Raw genomic sequence first — 27,975 nt, forward strand, 5'->3', positions numbered from 1 at the left:
AATTATATTTTCTGACATATTTTGCTGATAGTAAAAGGAGAATATCAGGGAAGCTTTAATTTGAGTCAGCTAAGACAAACTAAGGTAAAAGTGCATGTCTAAATATGGGAAAAGTAACAGTTCTTCCCTTTTCTGAAACATTACAAATTCCTACGTAGCATATCAAAAGCTTTCATTAATTTTAGTAGGATGTTTTATTAGGTTTATATTAAAGTGCCTGTCCATTAGCCTAGGTGCTTCTAAAGTAAGATGTACAGAATTAAAAAAAATAAATGTGCAATGGACTTTGTGTACATCTTTAGTGACCATTTGCCACCTACAATATTAATCACGATGACTTCAAACGTAGCCAGCCAGTATTCCTTTGCCTGCCTACTACATGACCTGTTTTAAAAAAAAAAAAAAAGGAAAAGAAAAACAACAATGCACAACCTCTTCCCCTGATTTCTAGCACACCAAAAGGGTAACAAATTTAGGGAGGGGACAAGACAAACTGATTTCCAAGTTAGCTGAAGTTCACAACAACCTAGATTCCACAACTTTCAAACATATATGCAACCTACCAGTTGTAGCTTAGCCCAAGATAAAACCGAACAAACTACTTTTAATTTGTAAACCTCTTGTTTGTTTCTGTTAGAACTCCTATCAGCAAGACAGAAGACTAATTGTGCAAATTTTAAATATGTGTACAAATTAGTTTAAGGCAGTTAAAGTCTCACTGAATCTGTATTAGTTCTACAAGCTCTCTATTATGACTGTCTGTGAAGAATTACCTCCTTTTAAAAAGAAGGACACAAAATTTTGGTAAGTGTAGTTTAAAACAAGTTGTCATGTTTAATTTTTCTTTAGTCAACTAGTGAATGCCAGGCTCTTAACTTTTCTTCCTACCAGAGTTTAATTCACAATAACCTTTATATTCTAGTTTTGTGAGGTGTCTTAAAAATAATAGTGTTTGAGCCCTAGCATGAAGAGCTTGGGCTATACTAAGTAAAAACATACTAACCTTAATCAGATTAAAGTTAACTTTTAAATCCAATTGAATTTGTACGTGAAAGTTGCTTCTGTTTGTGATTTTAGCTTGATAGTAGCTAAGTTTTTGAGGATAAGTATGTCTCCAAAGTAACCACATGTGTCATTGCATTCACCCTTCATAGTTAATGGTTAACATTTTATCTTGCCTAGTAAATAATCTCGTAATTGCATCCTATGTTTCAGGACATGTGCTCTGCTTCTACATCTGTAGAATGTTTATTGGGATTTTAAGTGCAAGCAACTTAAATTTAGCAACCAAAACATCTTAATGCATTCAAATTCTTATAACACCTTCACTTGCTTTTTCCTTTTTTTTTTTAAAGGCTACATATAAAATAACAACCACGTTATACAAAACTCCTCTGGCAAGTTTTATGACAACAAAGAAATAAGTTTGCCTCCTTTTTCCAATTGTTTAACGTGAAGATTCCTTATGGGGAACGTGCAAGCTTTCCTTCAGCAAGTATGAAAAATATATTGTCATATGTTAAAAAAAAATAAATGAAAGCATGTTCTCAATGTTGATTATGTTGTCCTCTTGCAAAATGGCAAGCAAAGTCATACTTATTTTTACACTTGCACCCGCATATGTTGCACTGAAAAGGATTTTCAAATCCATGACATCCCATGTGAATAGTATAAAGGATATTGTCCGCAAAGTACATGTCACAGTGCTGGCAGTGATGCAGAAGCTGAGGGTCCTGAACCGGCAGGGTGGGAGCTGGAGTACTTGGTTGGCTGTTGCTTATGCTGGGAGTACTGGTGTGGGCACTGCGATCGCTGCTCGGCCCTGCCACCGGGCTGTAGTTCCTCTGATTGTGTGCGGGCCGGGGGTCTGGGCTGGTTGGAGATGAACTTTGAGGAATACTTGCCGACACAGCCGAAACGACCGCAGGTGCAGTAGGCTGCTGTATCATGAAAGGCTTTTCATCTTGACACGAAACAACATCAGGAGAGGCTGGATTTTGGTTTTCAGGTGGCAAACTAGATAACTGTCCGGCTAGCGTAGATAGCTGGTTTAAAGGATTATCTACCATAAGGTCTTGTGGATCTCTTGGCAACCCGCTGCTCTGGGATGGTTTTGTCATGCTCTCATATGCTTCAGTCTGGATATTTGGGATTTCATGAGTAAAATCATTAAGGTAGTCCGGTTTCTGAACCACCATGGAAGGTGGGCTCAAATTAATTAATGCTCTTCTGCTGTACCCCAAGTTGCTGGTCTTCTTCTGCAAAACCCCCCACATTTTCTTGCTGCTTAGGGAAGACCTTGTACCCTTGATAGGCACCATTTTATGTTTGCGCCTCCGGTGGTGAGATAAGTTGCTTCTGTCACTGCAGCGGAAGGAACACAACTCACACTTGTACGGTTTTTCACCGGTATGTGATCGCATGTGTGCTTCCAGATGGCGTTCATAAGCTGATGCAAAGGGACACAAATGGCATCTGTGTGGCTTCTCACCTGGAAAATTAAAATAGATACTACAGCATCTCACTGAAAAAGGCTTTTCATGGAACAGAAAGTAGCTAACTGGGAGCTGCTAATCAAATAGTTCAAATGCAGCTTCAGAATTGCAGCTAGTCTTGACTTTAGCTGGGTATTTGGTGGAATAGTGGAGTGAAGTTAGACATGTCTGCCTCTCCCAAGTGAGAGAGCATCAAAAAACTGTGAGCAAAACTAGCATAACAGGTAACCTGAGGAGGAATTGCAGCAACAATGCTGAGCACTGAATGCAGTGATGTCTGTGTGGTGCACTCACTAGATCTAAACTCCACCTCACCTTTAAAGCACACAAGCAGTAGGCTACAGTAATGTCTGTATTGTGATTTTCTTACTGGTAACTGTGTTTAAACAATGAGGGAGGATATTCTTTTGTTATCTTTCAAACATTTCTACTTTTAAACATCCTGGAATTATTATCTAAATAACCCATGTACACAGGCATACACTCAAGAACTGAATTTTCAAAAAGAATCCTGTGGCTGAAGAGTTATCACAACTAGGGGTAGTGAGTAAAGGATTATTTTTTTGTATATCATTGGCTCTTCAAGAGGCAAGAAAGCAATTTCTGTGCTACTCTGTACCAACTGAAACTACGATTTTCTGAGAAGCATATACATGTACTCAGATACACATGTAAAGATTGGTACAGACAAGGATGTAATGAAAAGAAATCCCCTTTATTCAGAAAGCCCATTCACACGGACAAGTTCTTACTTCACTCCACAGAAAAAGATTTGCATCCCATGTCACAAGCCCTTAATACAACACAGCTGGTGAACTACTAATCGTACTGCTGTTAAGACTCTGCGTGAATTTAATTCTGCTCTAAGTTACACTTAATAATGGTTGTGTGATCGTGCCTGCACCATAATTGCTTTAGCAGACAGCTCACTGCACTTGCATGTTATCCAGGATGCATCATCTGTTTACTTACATCGCTCTGAGGCTACTGGTCAGCTACCACTTCCCTATTATAATGCTGATTCACTCACTCTGAGCTTTCATAGTCCATGCAATCCATGTCTTAGCCCTTTGCCATGCTTCCTCACCATGCTTCTGAGCAAAACCACACTCAGGTCTTGGATCTCCTTGTCCTTAAGTGGAAACAAACAAAACAAAACAAAGAACAACCTTCCTTTTTCTGGAGTCCCCTGGCTGTGTACAACAAAACAAAGTGGGGCTTTCTGAAAGAGCCATTAAAAGTAACGGCAGAACAGCCTTGCCATCAGGACACCATGCAGTGCAGTATTAAAATTAAGGATATCACATATATTGTTAAAAAGGCAAAGGATAAAGAATGCAGAAAAAGTTCTCTCTGGCAACCTGAGATTCTTGTCTGTATTATAAAACTGAGCAGACTGGCAGAGGGAAGTGCACCAGGAAGCCACTGGTATTTCAGTAGGTACTGGAAATGTTTGTACCAGTGTTCTGTTCATAAAGCATTCACCGTACAAAGATACATCCAAATTGCAGAAGCTCTTTGATGTACAGTAGGCTGATATCCCCTGTATCCCTCTCTCACTGCCAGTTAGCTTTCTGAAACTGAAATACATTCATACTCCATCACTTTGTAGGAGAGCAATGCGTATCTTCAAGTCAACTGTCTTTTCCTAGGGCCTTTGTGAAGGTTTGCTGATCAAACGAGTCAAACATATGCTCTCCAATACTGACAACGCTTGCAGGAGCACTGAGACAACAGACATCCCACATAAGCTCCACTCTTCCACTGTTTCCCAAACCTTGGATTCAGAGCCACCATTTTATTTGAAACAAAAAACAACCTACAAAGCAGTGCTAGTTTTACAGGCTGTTTGTCCTTACTATCCAAAAGTTCAGGTTTGGCTGATAATGATAATGCTAACAAATATCATATACTACAGCTTGAGATGTTAGCCAAGACACAAACCCAAAACACTATGCTTCGCACTAAAAAGGACTTTCCTGATAAAAGGAAGGCTTGCTTCTGCATAATTACCGCTGGGCCAAAAATTTCTGAGGACGTTTCTCAGCATCACAATTTTTAATTGGAATCTTTCTTGCTTTTGTATACCACAACTGTACGGACATGATCACGATCCGTAGCAGGTACTGTTCTGCTAGCTCAAGCCACTAAGTGACCTCTGCTCCCTAAAATAGCAGCAGGATAAGAAGGCATTTTGAGAACAGAAATTAACTGTTCACCCAAGATCTGAGAGTATAAGAAAGGTAGGCAACTTCCTAGAGTATACGAAGGAATGCGGGCACTGTAGCTTTATCCATATTCTAATACCTAACAAAATAAAACATCATTTTTGCTGTTTGGTACAGCAAAGACGTATGACATTTAACGTGAAGTAACAACATGTTATTTCAGTCATCGTTTGAGGAACCCCATGCATATCAAGCCATTAAAGACACCTCCAGAATCAGCAAACACACGATACAATACCAACATCTTCTAGCAGCAATTTATGTTTCCCATCACAGCTCTAGCAGTCCATCTGCTCATGTTGACAACTGACCAGGGACTTAGAGATGCAAGCTTTTAGATGGCAATAGCTATACGCTACTGAAAAGACATGAAATTTTAAAGTTGATGTTACCTCTGCATCTTTAAATACCATTTGTCATCCTAAACTGCTACAGTTGCTCCTACTACATGATCCTTGTTGCACAAGCCCAGAAATAGCACTGCACAGAGTAAAGCCATTGAAAGAAAAATCTCTCATTGTCCGCATACCATCTGAGGCAAATGGTAGGTGAAGCTGTAACTGATTTATCAAAAACTGTTGCCAAAAAAAGTTCCAAAACACCTTGCTGCTTTGCAGGTGGGTGGCAAGCCCTGCGTTAACACTGTGTCAAATATAGGTAAACAAACCACAGTATTTTATCCCCTACTGGAAGGACACAAAATTTCCACTGGGAATTTGGAAATAAAAATTCACAAGAGAATAACTTAAAAGATTTTCAGAGTCTGAACCTCAGAACTCTTGATTTCTAGTTGCTTGCCATCTTCTATCCCATTACGCCCTGTAAAAACAGGTCAACACTTTGAGGACCATGCAAGTAGCACTGACTTCCCAAAAGTACATCCTGGGAGTTACTGTGTAAAAACAATGGTTCACAGTAAAGCAAGCATCTGACTAACAACAACTGTACCTAAAAGGATTTAGGATTATATCCAAGATACTACAATACGCTTCCTTCAAAGCGTTTCCCAGGATGTCTCCTACACAAGACAGTTGAAGTGAGAGTTGGAAGTTCTGGACTGTCCATATACACACCAGACCGAAAACTCCCACTCTTTGCAGAATGTGACTTCATCCCCAGCCCCTTATTACTGTAATTAGTAGCTATAAAGTCTTTCATATCAGTGCAACATACTATGTAGGCACCAAAGACAGACTTTAAAAAGCCCTTTCATTTATTTTCTCTCAATTGCCAAGAGGTTAGAGCTAACTTCACAAACACTTTAGGGTATTCTTACCTTTATTGTGAGCTTTGCTTTTCAGTTTTAGAAACTCAGCAGTGGCAAATGCTCTTAAGTGAGCCACATAAGTAGTTTTCTCCTTTTTATTACTCTCTTTAATGACTTATTTGATATGACCTCGCACTTGAGTAGTTCACTCATATTACTACATTTAGTACTCTCACATCCACAATATTGTGCAAAACAGGAATATTTTCCTAATTAAACAACGGAGAAAGAACAGTCCCCATGTGGCAGCATATACATTTCTAACTCTTCTAATTACCATGGAAAAACTAGAAGTTACCATTACGGCCCTTCAAAAGCATCGATGCTTTCATGCTGAACTTTACTCCCAAATATACTTACTTCAAATTCAGCAGTCTGCAACAATATAGCTAAGCGGGCATTAAAAAAAGAAGTAGGTCTAATTCTGGGATAACTTTAAGAACTGTCAAGCTGCTTGATGATGCCAGCTGCTCACAATGCAAATCATAACATTGAGCTAATACCACCATGTCTCACAGCAAAGTACCGTAGAATATTGCATACCTGTATGAATTCTGATATGCTCTATGAGCCGTGCTGTTCCTTTGCTGGCATAGTTGCAGTATCGACACTTTAATTTTCCATCAAATGTCCTTTCAAACCCATCCACTAACATTCCTGAGTTTTCATCCAGTGAAACTTCAACAGAAGGATGATCCAGACCATTCTGATCACCTTCGGTCCCAGCTGTGAATAACGCAACAGAGATTTCAATAGAGAATCACTGGGATACTAGCTATTGTGCTGTGAGAATATGCCAAACATCGCTGCTTCTGTATGCCCTTGCTCATCAGATATACAGAACTATGAGAGCAAGCCCTGATTAAGATAAAAGTACATACACAACTTTTGTGATGTGAAAACTACTCCTAGAGGTGCTTCCATACAATTGCAGTAGTGTGCATAATTATCTGGAATGTAAACAGTGCAGTCATTCTCAAAAAAATAAATAAATCATTGCACTGAAATTAGCTTACCTCCCTGAAGAGTCTCTGCTTCCTTGTCTCCACTAACTGATCCAGAAATCATATTTACATGGTGAGTCTGCTGTGTAAGATATTCCTGAAAGTCTTTTACAAAGTCCAAAGGTTCTGGCTTCTTTTCACCCATATTCACTCTTTAAGTTTACAACCTCTTGTGCCTAGAAGGAAAAATATTTTCAAATCATGAGTTTCATTTAATTTGAATGCAATCATAAAACCAACTTTTAAAGTGAGGGATTACTTTTATCATGTATTGTGCCTAATTGTATAAATCGACAACCACAAGAATACGATTTTCAGAATTCTTAACTCATTAAAGATCATTAAAAAGTATTAGTGTGGAAATAATTTGCAGCAACAGTAACATAAGGACTATATAAATTTTGATAAAATGACATAATGTCAACAAGACATTGCTCGACTTGTTTTTTCGTATTTTAAAATGGATTGTACCTGAACTTTAGTTCTCCTACTAAGTAGCAAGCATGCTCAAATATGTACTCCCGTTACGTCAGACAGAAAGCACAGAGCACAGCTTCCCCAATTTCCCTGAAAGGAAGAAAAAATAAATAAAGGAAATAAGTTCATTATTCTTCCCAACCGCCACAGGTTTTAAGAACGAAACTTGACTATATATACATATGTATGTACATATTTTGGAAGACAAGTTCTAACATTCTACCGCTATAAATTTTATTAGAACATCTACGTTTCCCGTAAAAATATGTCAAAGACTCCATCCACTCTATCTATCTCACAGAAAGACACATTTATCTCACTGATAGTCTGAATGTTTTCTCTGGTGAACAACTGGCTCCAGAAAACCCAGAGCCAGGGAATTCAGTCATAGCAACTGTAATGCAGTCTCATGTTGGGAAGTGACTGCATGATTAGCAAAGCCAGAAAAAAGCCTTGTAGAAAGGCTTTATTATTATTCCTGCAGATTATAATCAGAATCACTTACAGTGCTACTTTTCCAATAAGAATAACTTTGTCTTCTCATACTTACTACTCAGAACAAAGGTGACATATAAAAGCTGAGTTCTGAGTTCAAGATCATGTTTAATCACATTCTCCTGTGCTTTCAAAGTCATTTACAAGCATTAGTTCACTTCTTGTGTCCAGATGAATGTGTTCTTTCACATCATACCCAAGTACCCTCAACTATCATTGTTATTAATACTGTTGCACTAGTTTTGAACACATTGTTACAGGTGAATTTTGCCTACCCTTTTTTCCGTGTCACCAGCCTTACGTAGGCTTAAGTCAATTTGTGTTCCATTTGTTGGTGTCTCCTGCAACAAAACAAAAAGATATCAGGGCATGAATTAAAATTATGGAAGAGGACTACAGGACAATGTATTATAATGTAGAGTCCTGACCAAGCCATCTTCTAGCAAGTTATAACGTTAAGAAATCAGTTTGAGAACAAATAGCATTTTGGGGGATCCTCCTTTATCTCACCAACGTAATTTGCAGACATCCATCTTTCTATTTTAGTGTAGGCAATTTACCACAATTTGACAACAAACCTCTACATCTGCATGCACTTAAGAACCTTCTGTGATACTTTTTTTTTTTAAAGCAGACAACTTACAATTCCCCTTTTCAGCGAAGAATAATAGGTCAGCCACTCGCTATGTCACTACCGCAAGCTAGTAAATGCAATTTTAATTATCAGAACCTGAGCAGAACAGCTCACGTTTCGTGCCCTTGAATGGGGGCCGATAACGTCAGACATTCTTTCGGTTCTCCTTACAAAGATCATTTTCCACACAGCTCTGCCTGCTCCAGGCTGAAGGGGTGCACACAACGCTGGCTATTGACGGGCTGCACAGGTGCAGCTGCTCCACGCACCACGGGTGCGGGCTGGGTTTGTGGTGGGAGAAGCGCTGTAGGACGTGCTTCGACGAAAGGCGTTCTTGTGAGTATTTTGCCTAAAGAATTCAGCTGGAGAAAGCAACTTGGATACTGGAAAGCCATGAGCAGCGATGCATTCAGGGAAACCTCGATCTTACTTGTGAAATTATGGTTGTTGGAGAATAAAGTAGGGCGATTATGAGGATGCTTGTGCATCCCGCTTTAAGGAAATCGGGGGGGAAGTAATGGAAAGGGGGGTATAGAGGGGGGTGTATCTCTGACATAATCTCATCTTTTCCAGTAAAAACGCGTTAAAACGTAGAGCACCGCAGACGAAGGACCCGAAGGACTCTCGTCCCGTCGCTACCCTCTCAGGGAGCAGGAGGGGGAGCGGGGCTGGCCGCCCGCAGGTGCAGCGCCGGGACCAGCTGCCGCCGAGGGGACGGGGACACCTCCTCGGGACGGCGAAGGCGACACGGCCACACCAACGATCCCCTCACCACCCGCCCGCCCACGGGTGCCGCTCCCCCCCGGTATAACCCCCAGCTGCCCGAGGCGGGCGCTGCCCGTCAGGGGCGGGCGGGCGAGGCCCCGGGGCTGCCCCGCAGCGCCGCTCACCACTGCCACCGCCGCCCCGCTCCTCCGGCGCCCCCGGCCGCCGCCATCTTTGTTGTGCCTCCCGCGGCCCGGCCCGGCCCGGCCCGGCCCTGCCCACCGCTGCCCACCGCAGCCTCGCGAGACGGCGTCGGCAGCGGGAGGCGGTGCCACAAGATGGCGGCGGCCGCGGGCTGGTGGCTGAGGAGCGGCGCAAAGGTGAAGCCCACAGCGAGGGGCTGAGGCGGGCCGGGGCCTCCTGGAGAGCGTCTGGGGGCGCGATGAGACCGTGGAAAGAGAGGAAACAAACCGGCGGCACGGTGCCCGTGGTGGGGCTGCCCTGCTGGAAGGGGCTGGCTGGGGTCCTGCTGCGGGGAAGAGTCATCGAGGAGGGGAACGGGAGCTCAGGAAAAAATATACTGCTGTGTGGTCTTCCATTTATTTATGTCTTAATGGTGCTGCCACGTCCACCGCCATTAAAATCTCGTTTCAGATTGTAAAACTGAAGGGAAACAGATAAGCTAATTTTTTAAAGAGCTGAGGTGAAGGTAGGAGTTGAGATAACATTGATTTTTTTTTTTGGTTTATCAGCAGCCCAGGAACCACATTTCAAATATATGCTTTTAGTAGGGAAGGCAGCCTGAATCTTCTAGGAGAACAAATCATTGCCTTACCTGCAGAAAAAAAAAAAGGAGGAAAAAGCAGTGAAGCAGTATCAAAGCAGTTGAGTAGCATATGTGCACATTAACTCTCTGAACTTGTAATACTATATGACTGCATGATTTCTAAGAATAAAATTGTAAACAATGATGTTTGATTTTTTTTAAATCTAAATACTGAAATCGAAACCAATTGCTTCTGCGCTGTGCTGATACTCAGGAGTGAAATACACAGAGTGGCGACCCACAGGAATATGGGTGGGTTGCCAGTGTAGGTTTCATTTCAGGGTCATCCTGCTGGTTTTAAGACTTTTTGAGGTAACCCTGTTATGAGTAATTCCTTTTATTGTCTAGTGCTGTCTCTATGAGGCATCAACAAATGTTCATCAAACTGTGTCTGCAGTGTGACAAGTGAGTTAGTTGGAGAGGAAGAGCCAAAAGTGAAAGCTTATGAGGAGGGGGAAAGCCTGGAGATGGTCTCTCTGCTAAGCGGCAGGCAGGGGAAGTGAATTCAAGGAATGTCTACCTTATGCACTACCTTTTGCAAAACCGTTGTCATTGTTGCCAAGAGGAGCCCTGCCATAGTACAGGCTGTAACCTGTAACAAACGCTGAGCTATTTACCCTGCAAAGCTTCCACGTGCCAGCCAGGCGTGTGGCAGGTCACCTCAGCCAGTATAGCTGTGCACACTCATGCTTGTCCTTGCTGAGCTGCTGCTCATTTTCCTGAAAGCATATGAGAAAAATCTGTTAGTTTTTCTCTGGATGACGAAATCTGTGCTTCCCATGGGGCAGAGTGCTCTGCGTGCGTTCAGTGATGTGTTCACCTGTGTGGTTGGTAATTTTGCGTCCCAGCTTCAAGTGCAGTAAAGGAAAGTACACATGATGCCCAGAGCATTACCAGTTGTTTCAACAGTACTGGCTTATTGCATAATGAGCGTACCTACTTGCAGCTTTTCAAAAAGTTTTGTATTCTTAAAAGGGCACTGTGCATTTTTCCTGGCAGCTCATTGTCACTATTGGTGAAACGTTCTCAGTGGTTTGTCACTGGTTATGCCACCATGAAAGAAAAATGCTCTTTTCTTTGTACTTGGAAATAAAGTAGTGGAAGAAGCATTCTATAAGCAGGGAGTATATGTGATTTGTAGTCCTATAACTATTCAGGAAGCTCATTGTGTTAAATGCCTGTGTATATATATGTATATATTTATGTTTTTTCCCTCGTAGACCTCACCAAGAACACTGACTTAGGCAGGTGAATGTTTAATAGTCTTGCACATCTAGGTTTTGAGCGTTCCTACCATAGGTGAATGTTCTGTGTGTAACCAGTTCCTCACCGACAGCTTCAAGAGCGTGGTTGGCTTGGATTTTTTCCCTGTTTAACCATCTCTTATTTTGGTTTTCTCCGAAGACTTATGGTGACTCCAGTAACTTAGTCCTCAATTGAAAGTGTTAGAGCTATCTAACACTTCTGATCATTTAAACTTGGTATTTGTGGATCAGTGCCGCTAGTCAGTATTTGTTTTATCTGACTAGGGGTGTCAAATACGAATGAACATTGAATGTTCACAACAATATCTGTCTTCTCCATTACAACTTCTTACTTTTTTTTTTTGTCATACATGACTGGTTGTGCTAATGTTTGAGTTCCTTACTTGTAATAGACCTGGTATCTTGTCTCTGAGACAAAAGGAGTCCACAGATCTGTTTTACATCAGTTCTTCAGCCAGCGAGGTGACAGGTATTGAAAGCTAACATGGAATAGAGTAATTATTGGAAGGATCAAAAGAAGTTTTAGTTCCTGACCGCAGAGTTTCTGCTGTTTTTTGAGGAATGCTACTGTCACGATGTGCATTGCAGACTTGTCCTGCGTTCTGTGAGCGAAGTAGCAGCCTGTTTACAGCACAGCCTGTCAGTCTGCTCGCTGTGGGGTTAAGAGTGCAAGCCAGCAAAAATGTATGTTGGCAGGAGAATGTTCAGATATATGTTATTTTTATGGCACAGCTGTGTCTCTGCTAGGGGTTTCTGTCAGCAGTTGTCTTGATAAGAAATGAATGCCTGCACTTCAGAGTGACATAGCAATAGTGAAAGAAATCTCAAGCCAAGATCTGATCTTAAGACATTAGCAACAGAGTTAGTTGGGTTTGGGGAGCTATGAAAGCAAAGCCTTTTTTCTGTCTTGCCTCTTTTGAGGTCAGGCAGTCGAGCTGTTCTTTTTCAATACTGCAAAACAAGTTTTGCGGCAGAGTAGTTACTGTTAGCCCGTTACTTTTTGAGCCGGCTCATATTTGTTATATTAACTTTTTAAAAATCCTAAGAACTTAATTTACTGTTAGAAAGTATATTAACTTTCAAACCAAATAATGGGCTCCTTTCTAAAGCATGCTGTTACCTACTTGAGTAATTATTTGAATAGTAAGTAATTTATAGCTCTCCAAAATGCAAAACTAATTCTGTCACGTTATCTGTGTCCACCCACTTAATTGCTATGTGTAGCTTGCTCCCTAAAGCCACTATCTGTTCTGTTCATTGCTTCTAAGATTTTACCATGTGTGCTTAATACAATTCGCCATACACTAGAACACTGTGTAGTGCCTCTGCTCTCTTGGGTGGATAACCACTGCTTCTTGATGCCATTTGAGATTGCTATGTCATGGGTGAATGGAAAGAAGTTCCTGAGAGGGGAGAGGTTAATCAGAAATCACATAAATAAGTTTATTTAAAAAGTTTATTAAATCTGTTATTAAAGTTGACTGGTCTTTTGTAAAGACATTCTTATTTTACATTTACTCTTATCATATATGTAAACGAAGAGATTAATTCTGTCAAAATATACGCTTATTACTATGAATATTGCAGCAGACTTTATCATCTTTAAAAATAAGTACTATCAGTGAGGATTATTTGCTGCAAAAATTAAAATTGACTAAGATTAACGTTTTGAATATTTTGTAGAATAACGTGTTAAACTTCAAGAAAGACAATTGTTTTGTATTAATAGATACCAGGTAAATTGAGTGTAAGTTATATTTCCTATTCTGTTACTTAATAAATGCACTGGGTAAAACAGTATTTTTGGTATTAAAATATAAAGTATTAAAGTAGTCTACAGATACAGATACAAATTCTATTAACTGTTCTGATGTTCTGTATTTGTTTTCAACAGCTGAAAAGAAACATACCAGCGTACTTGGCAGCTTCTTGGAGGGCTTCTCCGTGTGTCTTTAGATCCTCCAAATCAGAACTTGCGCCAAATCTAGCCAGTGATGGAGTTGTCTATGCTCCACTTCAGACATTCACTGAAGAGGAAACAATGCTGAAAAACATGGGTACCTATTTTCTGTGGGGTTAAAGTTCAGAAGGGAAAGTTTGTCTGATTTTGCTTAATTTTAAAACTGCTCTCGTTCACAAGAGAAGAATGTAACGTTCTTTCAGTTCTTTTTCCGTGCTTCCATGGCACAGTTCCACATACCATAGTGCAGTTTACTCTGCATAAATAAATATTAACTGTTTGAAGCTGTTGCTATCACAGTAGTGAAGTTGCCTGACATTGACTCGTGTCCTTTCTCAAGCGCTTAGTTCAGCTGCAGGTAACTGCTCCAGCTGGTTTTCAGAGATTTCAGGTATACCCAGAATGGTGACAGATGTGATCTGCGTGTCTGCAATGTAGGCAGGCCTGCATGAAGAAGAGGTGTCCTCAGAGCAAAGGTGAAAGACCGAGAACCTGCACGTCTGGGAGAGAGCTTATAAAAGGCTCAGGCTGAACAGGAACAGTTTTATTTACAGGATTTTGTACACTCCATATGTTTTAAAGCCTGAGACCATCTTCCCAAACTGCAGATTAAATTTATAAAGAACAGGATACAGCTAACAAAATGAGTGGTGTATTTGAAATGTTTTTTCTTTTTTTTTTTTTCTGTCAGTTACTGTCATGTTAGTGTTGCTGAGGTGTTTTTGAAGTTTCTGAGTCTATAGGAAGTATTTGTTTCAGTTCACATACTTGTGGCTGAGTTCAGAAAGCAATGATAATTGAGCGTTGTGGCACATTACTTCGTTTCACTTGGGCAACTTCTCGTCCTTTTATTAAATTGGCTGGGAGAGTCAGAGAATATATGCATAACCTCTCAGAAATACCATATGACTGTTATATTGATCCTTGAGTGTTAGAATACTTACACAGTTTCTTTCTTTTCATTACAGTGAAAAAATTTGCTCAGGAACGAGTTGCACCTTTGGTGCAAAAAATGGATGAGAATTCGAAAATGGAAGACTCTGTAATAAAGGGATTGTTTGAACAAGGGGTCTGCACACTTTTACTTAATCTTTTAATCAAAAAGTGACACTGCTGATAGGGATTTCTAGCTGTCCGCTTTTCAGATTTTTAGATTGAGAGATGTAAGTCAAATTAACTGATGAATTGTTGAAAAATTTGAATTTATCAACACCAGGGCAACTTTTTCTTCTGTTTTACCACATTCTCTCTCTCCATCTTTTACTGTGATATTCTTTCCATCTTACCACTCCCATACCACATTCTTCATCTTGAGTTCCTTTTCTATCCCACCTCTTTTTTTTTTTTTTCCCCTTGGATAAACAAAATTGCGTAGAATCCTAGAATCAGCATGACTTTGATAAGTGTTGCTGGAAAAGGGTATCAGGAGTCCTCTGTGTCCATTTTGGGCAACCTCAAGGGCTTGTGTTGCAGATAACCTGTTTATCATTCCTTGTAGCCTTTCCTGCTATCAAACCTAAAGCTTGTCTGTGATGAGAACATCGTTTTATACAATGACAACTCTAAATATTCAACATGAGGTTAGAGATTGCCATTGTTTTGCAGAATGCAATCAAATTAGTCAGCGATGTATATGTAGACCTGTATATAGACCTGTGTACTGCACTTGTTTGTTATTTCTTGCATAAGTCGTTTATCAACTTCTGTGATAAACTGTTAGTTTTTTAAGGGTATCGAAGGAATCTGGGTCTTTGGGGAAGGATCTGTAAATATTTACATTCTGCGGTTTTTATTTTAATCTCTTAAGTGTCAGCTTAGACTAACCAGTTGTTGGTGAGAACTAATGAGAAAGACTGACGTGTTTGCATCTTTTACCTTTCAGCTGATGAGTATTGAGCTTGGGGAAGAATATGGAGGAACTGGAGCTTCCTTTTTTTCAGTCATATTGGTGGTAGAAGAATTGGCCAAAGTTGATCCAGCTGTAGCTCTTCTATGTGAACTCCAAAATACACTAACAAATAGATTGTTTACCACATATGGAACAGAAGAACAAAAGAGAACTTACTTGCCCAGAGTGTCTAAAGATACAGTGAGTCAAAGTCACGCTTTACTAAAATATAATATTGTTTTCAATAGTTATATAGTGTTAGTGGTTTTTTTTTCAGTAACTAAAGGGGGTGACTGCAGCATTGGAAAATAATATTTGTGTGTGAACTTTGAGATGCTTGTTAGAGCTGCGATCTGGGGTGATACAGATATATCCTGTCATCAGGAGCTGAGAGGTAAAAGTGGAAAGGGTCTTATTAGTTTCCTTAGAAGTTAATTTACTGTGGAAAAGAACTTTAAAGCACTTGAGTATGAGGCATGTAATTACACAGTGTTTGTATTGTTAAGTTCCATATCTGAAACTTATCTACTTTGAGGCAGTAGGTTAAAATGTTTGAATTTAAGAGGCTTGTGCTTGCTGGTAACTATTTTTGTTGCATAACTCCTTCTAAGTTGTGCCTACATATTCAAAAATGAGTAAAATGATTTTTTCCCTTTAATTGACAGATAGGCAGTTTCTGTCTGTCGGAGGCTGGTTCTGGCAGTGATGCCTTTTCTTTGAAGACTCGTGCTGAAAAGAAGGGAGACTACTATATTATCAATGGCTCAAAGATGTGGATTAGCTTAGCAGAACATGCCGGAGTTTTCTTTGTGATGGCAAATACAGATCCCGCCTCAGTAAGTTGCTAAAGAATAATTGCATTTTCAATGACAGCTGATGATATATGATACAATGGATTTTATATTAATAATTTGGTGCTAAAGGTTAATATTATTTGTACCTTTTCCTAGCTGAGAACAAACCTTTGAAATATTTCTCAACAAAAATAAAGAACTTGCTGAGCAATTTAATAAATTCCTCCCACCAGGGAAAATAAAAATGTCAGAATCATAATTGCTTAGATGAAGAGCACAGCATGCATTGGTATTATTCTGAGTGATGGAAGAACAGATAGATTGTTTTAGATTGTTTGTGACACTTCTGACCTAACAGACAAGTTGCTGTTCATAAAAGGCAAAGCAGAGCTTAGGCTACATGCACTTGGTAATTGACAAGTATACAATTGTAGGAAAGTATGATCAGGTTAAAAAGCAAGACAAGCACGGAAAAAGAAAAAAACATACCTGAATATGCATGTTTCAAGTTTTGTCACTTAACCATTTGGATATAGGTAGTAAAGACTCAGAAAAATCAGCTGAAGACTTTAAAATATGCTGTACCGCTAGAGTAGAGAGAGAATCACGTACAAAACTAAATTTTTAGGACTTTTCTTTATTTTTTGACCTTCTTCCAGTATCTCCTTCTTAAAATAATTATTTGAAGATACTTATCTTTTAAATTAAAATTTAAAACTCTAATAAAAAATTAAAGAATATATAATACATTTTCTTCTTAAAGTTAGAAGTTTGTTTTTACATTTAAATATTCAAGAAGGAAATTAAAAATCATTGATGTTCAAAGATTAAGTAACAGTTGACATCAGTATAAATGAGAGACCAGACCACCATAGATTTGTGTACCGGCACGTACACTCTGCACTAGCAGGTCCTTTTTGGTGAGATGGGCTGTCATTAAGGGGAGATTTGAAGAGCAGTCTCCACTTTAATGAGATGCAACTCTTCCATAAGAACTGCAGGCTGTTTCCTGCCTCACTGTGTTCCCCTTCTTATAAGGGGAGATGCTGTGGATGTTAGGGACAGGAAGAGATGAGAACATGGCCCAGAGCACCTCACACTTCTGTTTTAGGCCTTGTAGAATGTTGCATAAGGGAGAGCCCTGTGGTTCCAACAGGGGGAAATGCTGTACATAGAGATGCCAGAATTTAGACTGGCTGTACGATCTGTGTATTGTCACACGCATGATTTAGTGTCCTGTCCAAATCATCATCTGAATACCAAATTATTAACTCTAAGTTTCTGGGTTTTTTTATGACCATCATAATGATTTCAGAATACTTTATAAAATATAGTCCCACTGCTTCTGTAAAATAAAAGGTAGTGGTATTCATGTCCTGCAGACTGGAATCGTAAGGTGAATGAACCCACCAATCCTGGGTGTCTGGTCAGGTCTTGCACAGTACTTCCAATTATACTGCACTTTGAATATTCAGACCCAGTTCCTCGTGACACCAGTCTCATCAGTGAGTGCTCTTTGAACAACCTTAAAGGAAGCATATATTTGTAGTCTTTCATGGGAAGCATGGCTGAAGTAATTGGACTTAAGTCAAGTCTTGCATCCCACAGAATAATCTGACGGGTGGGCTTGGAGCCATTATTCATTTGACCACTTGAGCCTAAAGACACCCTCTGTGTTCTTGCAGCCTACTGTTGGTGACATGTTCCAGCACAGCGCTATCTTGCTCTGCCAGTGTTTTCCAGAACAGCCAGGCACTACAGTTTCCTGTTTCACTGACATCGTACTAGTCTCGTGTCTTCTCAAGAGAACTTCTAAGACTATTCTGTTTTCCAAGTGGAATAGAAGGGTTTACTTTGGCCTTTATTAAACCACAATTAGTAGACATATAGAGGGAGCAGGTGATGGTGACAGTGTTTTATTTACTAATGTATTATTAAGCAGGTATAAAATTTCAGTGTTGGAATTTGGTATTTATATATACTTGTTAGTACTAGTAGAAAAAACGGTTTTTGATTATTTTTAATTCATCCTAGGGATACAGGGGAATTACATGCTTCATAGTAGATCGCAACACAGAAGGACTACATGTAGGGAAGAAGGAGGATAAGCTCGGAATCAGAGCATCTTCTACTTGCCCAGTAACATTTGAAAACGTTAAGGTATTGTAAGCTGTTTAGCTATTGAAGCATAATTTGTATATGACTTGAACTTGATCACAAGTACAGAAAGACTGTTAAATGAATTCCCAATTCTTTTCCTTTTCTCCCTTTCATCATTTGGCTTTCTTTGGCTTTTTGCTCCCTATTTCTCAAAAGTCTTGAGGAGGATTCAGTTCTAAATTGTGATAGTTTTTCTCAATTGTCAGTTTATAATCGTGTGTCAGGGAATGTTCTAATCAGATATTCTAGGAATCAAATGTCTGCTTTGTTTTATGCCTTCATTTATGGGGAACATTAAACAAAATGTACACTAATTCACCTGTGAACACCTCTAGCAGTTGCAAAGATGAATAGAACAGGAATAACTGAGTGGTTTTATTCTTTAGGTTCCTGAGACCAACATCCTTGGACAGGTGGGACAAGGCTATAAGTATGCAATCGGAATGCTAAATGGCGGCAGAATAGGTATTGCTGCACAGGTGGGTAACATTGCTTAATACTGGATACAGCCAGTGTATAACTTTGAATTTGGATGGAAACTTACAAAGTATTTATAGTTAGTAAGAATAAACTGTTTAGGAAATACTTTATTAAAAACTATATTGCCACTAGATGTCACTGTCCCTGTGTCTAAGTTACAGTAACATACAGAAACAAGTGCAAATAATAAAATTCTCCGTTGGTGATACAAGCAATAGATTTAGAAAACATTAAATGGCAATTAGTTTGTCTTTGATGGTTAACTTACTGCTACTGAAATATATCAATATTTTTATCTCCCATTATACACATTTATTTTTTGAAGAAGGCTAGCTCTTTGGAAAATTTAACATAGTGAAATGTACAAAATTAAAGCTTCCAACTGTAATTGGAGGGGATTGCCAAATGTGACCTTATGCTAACTGATGTTTTCTCAACAACTTACTTTTAAAAGTCAACTTATTTTTAAAATAAGTATTAACTTTTGTAGCAGAAGTGTCCTAGTTCATTGTTGTGTTTGAAAATTATACCTTATGGCATCTTAGAGAAAATATTTGCTGATTTTGGAGTTACTTCCAAATGTTGCATTTTGTTGTAAAATCAGTTTAGATCTCAGAGTGATGCTGATTTCAGTGGAAATCAGATTCAGCGTTATACTAAAATAGCCTATGACAAGCTTTTATATTTTGAATTTACTTTTACAGGTAGTCTTTTCTTTGTATTTTGCTGTGGATGTAGTTATGCTGTGTAGGCTGTGATGCATCTGTACTACCAATCTCCCTTACCTTTTGCTCTATCTTGCAGACAGTCCTTGTGAAATTTAGACCTTCCAAGTGTGTGTGTGTGTGTGTGTATATATATATATATATAGTATACTATACTGCTGAATGGGTTGGCTCTTTCATCATTTCTGAAAATTATCTGTGATTAAGCTTTGTTAGATATGGCATTTAAAAACTAGAGCTGTGGGCCTCCGTGTTCCCAGAGATATAAATAATATGGATGTTCTGGCAGTAAAATACATGGTCTGTCTTTTTCTCTTAATTACTCCAAGTTAGACTTATAACCTAATTAAAAGTTAAGGTCGGGTAGTTGTTATATCTTAGTTACTACTTTTTTGGCACCTTCTAATTATGAGAAATGTACTTGAATGGACAAGAACAGCAGTCCTAAAGCCCTGTAGTATTAGTTTTGCAGTAGTGATAGGTTTAAAAAATAATGAGCATTTTATAAAAATGTAATTATGGCTGTGCAAACGGTTTCAGATAGTTTTAGTGCAAGATAGCTGTATGTATTGTCACAGGTGCTGAAGTTGATATAATTAGTTCATCTACACAAGTTTATATAAGAAGGCAACAAGTATGCCAGTACAGCTAATTAGCAGCATACTGCGTTATTTTCTGATGTTCTTTTCCCACGTGCACCTTTTCGTATATATTGTGTTTTTTTTTCTAGAACCTTAATTGAGAAAGGATTAAATGTCTTAAGGCAGTCACGATCACATTTTCACCTTCTTGGGGCTATTGGCTTTCAGCTTCATATGTGGACCTGTCCAAAAATACCCATACACTACTGGACATCATTAAAAGTAATTTGACATGAGCCGCTTGATGTGAGAGCTAACTGCCATATTTAAGTATCCCATCTTGACTTTAAGCTTTGTGAGATTCCAATTTTACCATATTCTGTTACTTTGCTCTTTTAATATTTGTTCATGCTACTAATTTACCTTTTTTTTCCTTGTTTGATGTTTCCCTTAAGCTAATTCCCTATTTTTTGTTTTTCTTAGAACAGAAACTAGATAGAAAGAATGCATTCAGATAGATATTAGTTATACAATGAAACAAAGTGATATTACTTACTAAAAGTTACATATTCCAGGATACGTGAAAGGCAGGGTCCTTTCTTTACTGCCTTGTTTGGAATGGAATAAAATTTCAAAAATGTCTGTTTAAAAAGTTTTAAATGAGCTTACTTTCCAGATTTCATGATGTTTCTTTAGGCTAACAAGTCAAAAACTAGGGTAGATGGAAGTTAGTTCTTCTTAAATTTTACTATGTAGTTTTCTCAGGTATGATCCTCCAAGGTAACAAGTGTGTTTTCATGTCTTTGCTGCTGAGTGAACAGAGCATGTGAAAAGACAGTGGGTCTTCTAAAATTGTTCTGTTGAGTTGTTTTTCCTAGACTATGCTGGAAAAAACTGTATTTTTCCCTCCATTGCACTATTTTTTTTTTACTTCTGAAATAAACTGCTAATTCTCACAATCTAGAACTTTCTATAAAATGGGAAATTATTCTGAAAACATTTACTATTTGCAAAACCACTTTTGACCCCACACTTTTGCTCAAAATGTAGTGTTTTCACAAATATTTTGTCTTTAATAAGAAAGTTTAATTCAAGAATGAAGTAGTATGGAATAGGCTTATTGTGGTGACTCACCTCAATAAGAAAGGAAGAAAACTTTTCATCTGCACACTAGGGTTTTTACACGGGTGATCTGAACTGCCTGACTGGAAGAAGCACAACTACTCTCATCTCCGTAAGGTGCATTCAGTCAACTAATTTTTACTGAATATATGCCTTATTTTTTACAGATGTTAGGATTGGCACAGGGGTGTTTTGACCATACAATTCCCTACACAAAGGAGAGAGTCCAGTTTGGGAAAAGCATATTCGATTTCCAGGTACTTGATAATGAACTCATGGAAAGTTTTCTCTAAGAGGGTAGTAGTGATCATGGTAGTTGGTAAAATGAGTTATCTGATTTGCCTGATTTGTGGTCAACCTGTCATTTCTCTGCTTCATATTTGAGAAGAATTTTTCAGAAGAAGAATTTCAGATGAGCATTCATCTGCCATGTAAAATCTATAAATTCAGTGCTATGTGTTTTTGCAAGTAGAGTATAAATCATTAAAAACTTCAAAACAGTATTAATGTAACTCTTTTTATAATAATTCATTGCTTTGGAAAATAATACACATGGAATTCGTTTCTCTTCGGATTTTAATCTCACAGTGTGTAGAATGTGTTCCACTTTTTATACGCTTTCATGAGGTGTAGGAGAAGGCCTTTTCTGGAGACACTAGAAAGTATAAAAAGATGAGGAAAACTGATTGAATTATTATATTTCCTGTGTTATACAAAGACATTTAGTTTCCGTGATAATATCTGTATCTTAAAATGAAAAAGATTCTTTGTTGCAAAAATGATGTATAGTTTAATAAGGAAGATGTATAATTGTAATTACTATAGTAATTTTCTTGTTAAAAGAAACCTACATTTCAGCTGAAGGGAAGGAACATTAGTACTACTCATAATTTATACAAATTTTAGGAAGTACCCGCAGATGTCTAGGAAATGATTGGAACTGCGTCTTTTGAATGGAAAATGGAATTTGTAATTGCCAAATCATTTTGTTATTTTGACCTGCCTATATATTTTTGCAATTTTTAGGGAGCAGTGTTAATGTTCTAATACGATGAAAGATTTCATTATGTTTAGGAGCAAGTTAGACTACTAAATGTCCATTTTCAATCATTGTAATGTTTGGGTCACTTTAAGTAATCCTGTTCTTCTGTAATACCTGCCATTTAGAGGTGAGTTCCATCACCTTTTACTTTCCCCTTGAATCTACTCATCAGACATGTCCTCTATACTTCTTTCTTTGCTGTTCCTAACTTTTGTTTCATGGGTACAGGGCATGGGAAGTAGTAGTTGTCACCTTTGTCGTTCTCCACTTTATTTAAGAGGTACTTTTTCAAGTCTGTCTCATTTATGCTTCATCAGGGAAGTAGACATGTTAATGTATGAATGTTCTCATTAGATAGCTGCAAAATAAATATATGGGTTTGACCGACCCCTGTCCCTGCGTTGCCAAGGAGAATGTTGAGGTTTGGGTGAAGTTTTCCTTGGTGCTCATGGGTTCGAGTAGGTTCGTGTTGAACCCTCCTGGCTAGCCAGTCAGGGCAGAAGTTAGCCAGTACTCCTGAATCCAAGAAGAGGGAAGGAGAAGTTCCTAAAAGGACTCCTAAAAGATGGCTCAGAGTTTTCCCAACATGGATGTCACAAATGCAGAGGCACGTGGAATTACCAGTCCATCTGAAACTTTTTTTTTTTTAATTTTAGAGCGTACGTATATTCCTTTGTGGTAGAAAAAGTGATTCTTGCTAGAAATTCCAGTTGGATGCTAGTTCTGTCTGACTTGTGGCATGCTTATTGCAGGGAATGCAACATCAGATAGCTCAGGTGGCCACACAGCTGGAGGCTGCAAGGCTGTTGACCTACAATGCAGCCCGTCTTGCAGAAACAGGAAAGCCATTCATAAAGGAGGCAAGCATGGCCAAATATTATGCTGCAGAGGTAATTTACAGTTTCTGTATTCAATAAACTTATTTCACTGCTGTTTGAAAGTTTCTTCTGTTACTGAATGTGCAACTTTTAATTCACATTTTGCTATGAAATCTGTGGGTGTACTTTTATCTTGTTTCTTGTTCTCAGAGAAAGTAAAGTAGGGACTTGAGCAGTTTTCTCTTCAGTGGCCAAAATAAAAAAAAATAAATGAGGAGCACCATTAAAAGAGAAAGTGAATTAGTATTTTTACTCATCTTGAGAGATTTCATTCTCTCAGAATTCTCTTTTTGTGTCCATGGAAATGGCATGGTGAGACTTTATTTGTGACCGTTTCAATTCTGCTGGTCACAATTGTGAGACTTAGCAAGATTCAGAACTGGATTGTTTCTGCCTCTCTGTAATTACTGTTTTGCATTAGTTTCTGCTTGTCTTATAGTGTAGCATATGAACTGTTGCAATAATGGCTAGTGAATTCTTGATGTCTTCTGATTTAGAATGATGTTATTTGTATGATGATGAATACAAATATATCAGTGTCATTTTCTCACTTGTTCTAGTTTACTGTTTTATTTTCTATTTTGTTTGCTTTAAATGGCTACGGAGAATAAAATTTACTACCACCTTCAAGAAGTTACAGTGAAACTATTTTCATAGGTTGCAACACTGACAACTAGTAAATGCATTGAATGGATGGGTGGTGTTGGATACACAAAAAATTATCCAATAGAAAAATACTACCGTGATTGCAAGATTGGTGAGTTGCTTCTTAACAGGCATTTCTTGTAGCATTAGTATTATTAAAGCTTGGGCATGCATGACTGGCTATTTTTTAAAGATACTTTTTTCCTTGAGAACTGTAACCAACACTGGTCTAAAGGCTCAGATATGACAAGGTAAAACTTTAGGTATAAATAGCCGTGCTTGTACGGCTAGTTACAGTGTTTAATTAGATATTAATAATATACAGAAGCACATTGTGTCTTGTTTCATTAGGAAAATTCCAGTTTGAAAAAAAATCAAGGTAGTATCTTTAAATTAATGATCTGAATTTATGTAGAATTTTATTTTCAAGATGTGTTTACCAGTATAATTTCTGAACCTAACACTTTGACATTTCTAGCAATGTGACCCTTTGACTTTATTGCTGATATCATTTGTTAATAGTTAACTTTTTGGTGGTTATCTGGGAATTGCTTTTCAGGAAATTTTCTTCTTGTTGTGTTGTACCAAAATAAAAGTATTTTGATTACTGCAGATAATAGGATATGAACATTTATGCAAATATTAATTCTGCTTCTAGAACTTGCTCAATAAAGCTTCACTTCATAATTATAAATGTCATAGTTGGTCTGTTAGAATAATATCTTGATCTCTTTTCAGATATTCACCAAAGTTTTATAGTCTTCTAATTTATTCTCTTCTGATTTCAGGTACGATCTATGAAGGAACTTCAAATATCCAGTTGAGCACCATTGCAAAAAACTTGGCCCAGGAGTACTGAAAACTTAAGGACTTCTTGACTGTTAACAGACATTATTTCACTGAACGTTAATCGTGAATTACAGGTTTATTTGTAATTGTAAAAATCAATATGGTATCATAAATGAGAATATATCATCACAGACAAAAGTATAAGGAAAACCATGAATTCCCATTTTAGGATATTGAATGTGTAAATCATGCTAAATCATGAATTTCATGTTCAAATCCAAATCATGGGTAAAAGTATTTCTTTCTTCCCGATACACTTCTAAGCTAATACATTGGCTGACATTATTTTGTTGCTTTAGATTATACAAACAGCGTGTCTCAACTTTGAGATTTCAAAGTGAGAACAAAAGAAATCCTTGGCTTGGCTGATGTAAAAGGTTCTGTTAAGCCACCTGAGAGAAAGGTTTCTTCATGTGCAGCACAACTGTTGCGTAGTGTGAAGCTTCTGTTTGTTCTTGATGCCTTATAGGTTACAGGAGTGGTGTTTGAAAATAGGTAAATGCGATGGTTTTCTCTTTCTCTGGTGGAGTGACGCCTATGGTGCTGCTGTAACTTGAGTAATTTTTATAGCAGCCCTTAGTGTGTTCTTAAGTATATCTTGGTAATTAAGCCCTTCCAGCCCCCAGTTTGTAGCACTGAAAAGTGGATAATATCTACCTCCCTTTCCAGCATTCTCAGCTCTTAAGGGTTTTAATCAAAGAGACTATTTATAGTTATCCTTTTGTAAAAGATTGAGTTGAAATCTTTGTGAAATGGGGCTAAAAAAGCTCTGGTAGTTCTGCAAAAAGGCGGAGATATAAGCTAGGTAATAGGAAAACTGTGATACTACTTCACAGGGACCTTTCCGTGTTCAATGTATGTTACAAACTTTAAACCTCAGAGCCTTCCTTAGGGTTGGGGTGGGGGGTGTTGTTAATTTGCAGTGAAGAAAATTCACTCATGGAAATGAGTGGTTCTCTACGTGCAGAGAGATGTTTTTCTTTTGAGAGAGTGGGAAGTAATTTTCTTGAGATGTATTTGCTTTTTTGTCCCTCTCTGTTTACTTTAAAATTAGATGTTTTATTTACTGCTGAAGCCTCTTCAGTGTTGGAGAACTAATTAACTAAGAATCAAGAGACTGAAAGCTTAGTGTATCAAAAATTATAATTGCTGTAACTGGCAATTTGTTTCAAGTGGTTTGGGGAGGAAAGGATTGTTTCTCTGTTTTGTCCAACTTAGAAGAATCTCACTTTTAAATCTTGTTAGTCACTGATGAGTCGCTTTGGAGCTTGGAATGTTACAGTCACAAACTCCTAGAGAACTTTATGGCAAAACTAGTGAAGATGACCCTTAATAAGTCTGATTTGATAAGACAGACTGCAGTGCCTTATACAAAGAAACAAGCAAGGACAAAGAGCATCATTAAAAAAGTTTTTGGATTGGCTGTCAGCCTCAAAGGGAAGTTTACTTTTTTTGTGAATGATTTCCCTCACATACATACTTTGCCTGTTGGTAGGTGAAGAATTAATGTAATTATACCAGATAAAAAAAAGTATCTTCCATATGAGTTTGATCAACAATTTTGAGATTTTCAAAGATGCACAAGTAGGAGGGTAGACTAGTTGATTTCTGAAAGATTCTTCTAGCTATATAATTTTCAAAAATACATTTCAGGTTGTTTGCAGGCTTTCTTTCAACTGTTAGACTAGAATTAAGAGTACAGATGCCACATTGTCTAACTACAGTTACTCTGTTCACTGTAGTCTGTGAGTTGACAGTGATCATAATCATACTACGAATGCTTGAGTTACATTGATTAATACAATGTGATGTGCTGGAGTGGGAGGCTGTTCTTAGCTGCTGCAGTTCAGCCTGCTTTGCTAACATGAGTATCAGCAGAGATCAGGTTTTGATTCATACTGTTTAATAGGTCTTCTAGTTTGAAACACTATCTTGGCTTGGATTTTGTAGTTTTGTGTGAGGCTACAAAGTGGGTGACGATACTTAACTGACTTAATATAGTGCTAAAAGCAAACCGTTCATGGAGGAAACTGCAGAGCTCTCTGAAGGACTGCTAAGGGCTGGATATTCAGCGTTATGTAAAAGGAGTGACTGTTTGTGTAGAAGTGTGTCAGGTTTTTGAGAAAAAAATCTTGAAAAAATCAAAATAATGTGATTTCCAGCAGTCTGAACTTGGGTGCCATACTCCAGGAAACAACTGGGACTGCTTCATCAGCTACTCATCAGCTTTTAGGTCAATGCTTTAACTAATGTTACAGCTGTGAATATTTCACGTCTCTCAGTTCCATATGCTGCAATCTGTCAATTCACAATACCTTTTGGAAGAAATGTATGCATTTTATTTAATTTTTGTTTACAAAATTCTGTGGAGGAATATGCGCACAAATGAATTGTAACTGCCGAGTTTCTTTCCAGACTCCACTCTTGCTTCAAAAGGGCACGCAAGGGCACACCTCTGCATCAAGCATTGGGTGCTCTGGCCATTGACTGACTCTGGGAAGGGTTAACTTGTTTGATGGCTTCAAGTCCAATTCCATTCCTGCACTAGCACAGGCTCTGGTTTAGTAATAGAATGTGCTCCGTTGTCCAGGAGCTACTAAATGCTGCCTACGTCCCCCAGCCAGTGTTGAGTTTGGGACAAGCATTTATGGATTGTCATAAACTGCAATTCTGCATTTGGCACCGTTGGGCATGGGACTGTTCATGGTGGTTGGCTACACTAGTAGGTGTAGGGCTGCAGAGCTGGCACTGTGAACGTTGGGAGTGTAGGACTTGAAGCTGCTTTATACACAATATGTATGTATATCTTGAGTTTTCCCTTTACGTGCCCTTAGTCAACTCAGCCAGTCTAGTCTGTTGCCTTGGAACAACACCTTCAGTAAGCAGATGTGATATCTGGGCTTCCCTGAATGGAAGAAAAAAAAAAGTGTTAGGAATGTATAAAAAAGTGCCTGAATTTGATGTTTGACTAGATACGATGCTAATCTTGTGTGTCAGCTGATGGTTCTCTAATAATCTGTCCTTTTAATTTGGAATTTTTTTCACTGGGACAGACTGAATGTATCTTCTGTCAGTTTTTTTTAGTATTATCCTGGCTTGTGATAAAGATCTGAGGCAGTTCTCCACAGAAAGATTTAATTGTTACGTGGAAAATACTCAAATATAACATTTTATATGATGTTTTCTGTGCTGTTGTTCTTTCTTTCACATTTTCTTTTCCCCATGTAAAGATTGTGTGAGAAAAGGATTACGTGAAATATAAAGTAATTGTTCAGCGGGAGCCTTTTGCTATGTAAAGAATTTTCTAATTAACGTGTTATTACCTTTCTGTTTGGAAATCTTTTGGTGAGAGACGCATTTCAAGTTCTTCATGCCACGATAAACTAGTTTTGAAACACAGTCTGGTTCAAAAGCAGCTGTCTTTTTAGAGCTTGCTTATTGAATACATGAAAACT

At 38.3% G+C, this 27,975-nt stretch overlaps 2 protein-coding genes across 6 annotated transcripts; one reads left to right on the plus strand and one right to left on the minus strand.

Moving 5' to 3' along the window:
- Positions 1-392: 392 nt before the first annotated feature.
- Positions 393-9,672, minus strand: IKZF5 (IKAROS family zinc finger 5). Of its 3 annotated transcripts, none has more exons than XM_040563130.1 (7): positions 9,491-9,672; positions 8,242-8,307; positions 7,466-7,561; positions 7,007-7,170; positions 6,534-6,716; positions 3,526-3,627; positions 393-2,491 (listed from the first exon to the last, which is right to left on the minus strand). In XM_040563130.1, the coding sequence occupies exons 4-7, from the start codon at positions 7,137-7,139 to the stop codon at positions 1,548-1,550; spliced, it is 1,362 nt and encodes a 453-aa protein (XP_040419064.1). In that variant the 5' UTR covers positions 7,140-7,170; positions 7,466-7,561; positions 8,242-8,307; positions 9,491-9,672; the 3' UTR covers positions 393-1,547. The 3 variants fall into 3 exon arrangements, with proteins under 3 accessions (XP_040419064.1, XP_040419065.1, XP_040419066.1); XM_040563131.1 differs by lacking the exon at positions 9,491-9,672 and adding an exon at positions 8,772-9,309; XM_040563132.1 differs by lacking the exon at positions 3,526-3,627 and having other exon boundaries at positions 9,491-9,666.
- Positions 9,591-27,917, plus strand: ACADSB (acyl-CoA dehydrogenase short/branched chain). Of its 3 annotated transcripts, XM_040563133.1 has the most exons (11): positions 9,591-9,685; positions 13,291-13,453; positions 14,325-14,425; positions 15,239-15,445; positions 15,910-16,080; positions 18,073-18,198; positions 18,585-18,677; positions 21,274-21,363; positions 22,901-23,038; positions 23,684-23,783; positions 24,460-27,917. In XM_040563133.1, the coding sequence occupies exons 1-11, from the start codon at positions 9,644-9,646 to the stop codon at positions 24,528-24,530; spliced, it is 1,302 nt and encodes a 433-aa protein (XP_040419067.1). In that variant the 5' UTR covers positions 9,591-9,643; the 3' UTR covers positions 24,531-27,917. The 3 variants fall into 3 exon arrangements, with proteins under 3 accessions (XP_040419067.1, XP_040419068.1, XP_040419069.1); XM_040563134.1 differs by lacking the exons at positions 9,591-9,685; positions 13,291-13,453 and having other exon boundaries at positions 14,325-14,936; XM_040563135.1 differs by lacking the exons at positions 9,591-9,685; positions 13,291-13,453; positions 14,325-14,425 and adding an exon at positions 14,501-14,519.
- The last annotated feature ends 58 nt before the right edge of the window (positions 27,918-27,975 follow it).

Source organism: Cygnus olor, chromosome 7 (assembly GCF_009769625.2).
Source record: "Cygnus olor isolate bCygOlo1 chromosome 7, bCygOlo1.pri.v2, whole genome shotgun sequence".
Lineage (NCBI taxonomy): Eukaryota > Metazoa > Chordata > Aves > Anseriformes > Anatidae > Cygnus > Cygnus olor.